At 41.7% G+C, this 3,588-nt stretch overlaps 1 protein-coding gene across 3 annotated transcripts in view; it reads right to left on the bottom strand.

Annotated features, from left to right (window-relative positions):
- The window catches only part of LOC103395537 (transcription factor COE1), a 96,805-nt gene that overhangs the window by 5,395 nt on the left and 87,822 nt on the right, over positions 1-3,588 (bottom strand). For all 3 annotated transcript variants that reach the window (XM_025065650.1, XM_025065649.1, XM_017041803.2), the window contains exons 12-15: positions 3,421-3,486; positions 3,176-3,338; positions 2,847-3,023; positions 1,418-1,615 (exon numbers count right to left, since the gene is read on the bottom strand). In XM_025065650.1, the coding sequence (XP_024921418.1) occupies positions 1,418-1,615; positions 2,847-3,023; positions 3,176-3,338; positions 3,421-3,486 (604 nt within the window). The remainder of the gene's footprint in view (positions 1-1,417; positions 1,616-2,846; positions 3,024-3,175; positions 3,339-3,420; positions 3,487-3,588) is intronic.

The following is a 3,588-nucleotide window of genomic DNA, read 5'->3' as shown; positions in this document are numbered from 1 at the left end:
TGCACACACTGTGACTGATTAATCCAGATTAATTACTAGGGCAGGGTTCAGTCTGATTGGGCCAACGAGCAACGTGGACAAGTGTCGAGTCGAAATCTGCGATTTATTAAAAACCGCTCGAAGGATTAGGAGGAAGGAGGAGAAAAATCTCTGTTTCTAAAAGAGGTCCATGAACAAAACAAACAAAGAAACAAAAACATGGACAAACCAGAATTATAGAACAGTGGATTTCACCTTTTTACAGCGCTCAAAATACTGTTTCAAGTGCTACACAACATGATCCAATTTTCAAAATAATTATTTTAGTAATACGCTGTTAAAGAACAGTAAAAAAAAAACAAAAAACAAACAAGAAAAAAAATCATTAGCATCACTTTTGGATTCTGTCACTTTAGCGTAGTTTGTTAATTCAAATGAACCGTCAGTAGGGGGCGGGGCAGATCATTCAATGGACCAGATCTTGAAGACCATCACATTATGTCGAATGTCGGCAGCCTCTTGAAATGTCGACGTTAAGCTAACGTTTCTTAACCACACAGCGACTGATGAAAAGCCGCTGACATCAGAGTCGTGACAGCTGAGATTTCATAGGAATCCTTTGTGTCAGACAGTGACATTTAAATGACTCTTGGAACCGTTGAAGAATTATCACAGCTGCCGAGGATGTTTTTCGGTGCCGTTTGTCTTTTGGACGGATTACGCAAAAACTTCTAACGACTAATATTCTTTCCAGCGGAGAAGAAGCATCAACTCCGGGGTTGGTTCTGATTTAGAGGATTGGTTCTGTTAGGGAAGCCATAAATTAGAACCAACAGCCTTTTAGCTGAGAAGAATTCTTGTAGCCGCCCTCCTTATTGGATCGACATGAAAATGGAACCGATATTTCTAGGTCAGGCCCATTTTTTTTATATATTTTTTTCCACTGCAAATTTTATCAAGATGAGCAGAAATCGTGGGATTTACAAAGATTTGAGTTGAAAGATTTTAGGAAAAGTCAGACTTGTATTTGTCATAATTGTATTTATTTTCAAGAGAAATATTCTCAAATGAGGATTTTGCATCAACAGAGAATAAATTCTTAATATATAAAAAAGGCGTTTTAGGGGAAATCATGCGAAAAAGAACGAGAAGAGGATAGAAAAAAATAAGACAGGTGAAGAAATGAGTCTGTTTCTGAAAGAAGGTTCTGGATTTAATGGATCTTTACATTATTAGGTTTTTTTGGGGGGGGGCATAATGGTGTAAATGACATTGTCACTCATAAATAAGATGAACCCTGAATTGACATATTTAAAAAAAATCCTTCCTGGAATTTAGTGCCAATAAACCTGATTTTTTGGGGTCAGTTTGACCCCAGGGTCAACAGAGGGGTTCAATATTTGGACCAGACGTGTCAAAGAGCGGCTGCTGTCCTTACCTTGGAGCCCGTTCCCATTGGTGGTGGTGCACGAGGGCGGAGGGGAGGAGGAGGGTCTGACCACCGGGGCGAAGGCGGACTTCTGCTTGACGGCCGCTGAAACCATGTTGGCCGGAGAGAAGGAGAAGACACCGGAGGAGGAGGAGCAGTTGGACGGGAGGGAGGTGGAGGAGGCCATGGTGGGACTGGATGGGACGACTGACGGGGGGAGAAAGAAGGCGGGATTAGGATTAGGATTAAATACAGTTGAATATGTTTGTATAATAATAGTTTAATACTGTCTGGTTCTGAAGCCCAAAATAATTCATAAAGATAAAAAAAAAATTAAAAATTAAAAAAAATATTTAAAATTGCACTTTTAACTTGACCATTGGTATAAAAATTTATAAAAAAAAATATTATTATTTACAAATGTATAATTGTATTTAAAGTTGGGCAAAAAAAGCAGAAAAAAATATTTAAAAAACGTAGTCACAAATACACGCTTATTGTAAAACAAAATAACAAATAAACTAAGAAAATAAATAAATAATTATTTGAGCTAAATCAGCTAAAGGTTAGCTGTTTGAGCTAACTTTTAGCTGTGAGCTAAAGGAATCCAGTTTCATCAGACCAAACCGAAGTTGGTGAATTAGCATCAACTCTGTTCAACACTTTATCAGGTAAATACACGGTGTATATTTACAGGAAGTGACATCATCACCACCTACACTGTCATTATCCTCATCATCAATGACATCATCAATGTCACCATGGAGGAAACCCAGCCCGTCTCTGTCTCCTCCCTCCTTCTCTGTTCCACTTACAGCTAAATGGAAAAGAGATGCAATTAAACAAAAGAGGGAGAGAGAGAGAGAGAGAGAGAGAGAGAGAGAAGAAGAAGAAAGGTGTGGCTGTCAGATGAAAGGCGTCCGGGGGAGGAGGAGGGAGGAGATGGATGGAGGACCAAATGGATCTATGGGAAGATCTATGGGAAGTGAGTCGATGATTGTTTTTGAACACCCAGAGACAGGAAGCCTCATGGGAGAATCTCCACACATCACATCTGAGGCGGAGACATTTCGTCTCTGCCTTGAGTGTCTTCATGTGCTTCTTCTCCTCCCCCCTCCCTCTCTCACCCCCAGCCTAGAGTGTAGGTGGAACAGTTCTCCTGGTTCTGGTTCTACTTTAACTGCTTCGTTTTCTTCCGGTAAACTCTTCTAAATTCCGGACAACAATTTTTGACCTCAGGTCCAAACCACCTCAACCGTCGTCTTCTAACTGCTAACCCTGGGCTGTCCCTCCCACCTGCTCACTTCCTGTATTCATTCCCAGCATCTATAACTCAGTACATATATATATATATATATATATAAATATATATATATATATATATATATGTGTGTATTTGTGTGTGTTGTATATGTGTTTTTTTTTTTTGCGTACTCACTGGCATAAGGCGAGTTGGCTGCAGAGCCGTTGAGGAACGTGGGCGATCCTCCCAGGTTGGTCATGCCTGCGTTGTTAGCGTAGCCGTTCATGCTGCTGGTGACGGAGGTGTAACTGCTCTGCTGCGGCGTGGAGCTAGGCACGTAACCGTGTGGAGACACGCTGCTGCGCACGAAACCTGAGCACAAAAAAAAAAAAAAACAGAAAAAAATCTTCAACACTGATTTAGAGTTCATTAAATAATAATTAAAACTAATTATAAAAACGGTGATCCGTGCAGCCCATAGAAACCCTCCTATGACCCACGTGGACCAGACTGCTGGGTCTCACCCTGATTGGCCTGTGAAGGTTCGGAAACATTGACCGACAGCTGCCCGGTGAAAGAGTTGACCCCCATCATGCCGGAGTGGGCGGAGCCGGAGAGCTGGGTGTGTCCTCGTGGAACGTTGTAGAGCGCTTCGGCGATGTCCGCGGCTCGCTTCAGGATGATCTCCTGCAGGAGAACGGTGGAAAAATGAGTTCTGGGAGAATGGTAAAAAACGACGGCAAACACGTGAGCAGAGTTCGATTCCTACCTGGTTATTGTGGGGCAAACCATACAGGGCTTCTACAAGGTCGGCCGCTCTCTTCAGAATGACCTCCTGTGGACGAAGAAGGGAATTACAATGTAATGTCTGTGATATTGAAGTTGTTCCATGTTGTACAGATGACTTACAGTGAGGAAAAGAATCATTTCTGATTTT

Source organism: Cynoglossus semilaevis, chromosome 19, assembly GCF_000523025.1.
Source record: "Cynoglossus semilaevis isolate Cse_v1.0 chromosome 19, Cse_v1.0, whole genome shotgun sequence".
Classification (NCBI taxonomy): Eukaryota; Metazoa; Chordata; class Actinopteri; order Pleuronectiformes; family Cynoglossidae; genus Cynoglossus; species Cynoglossus semilaevis.
Note: the sequence above shows the minus strand (reverse complement) of the source record. Positions and strands in the feature narration are given on the sequence as shown.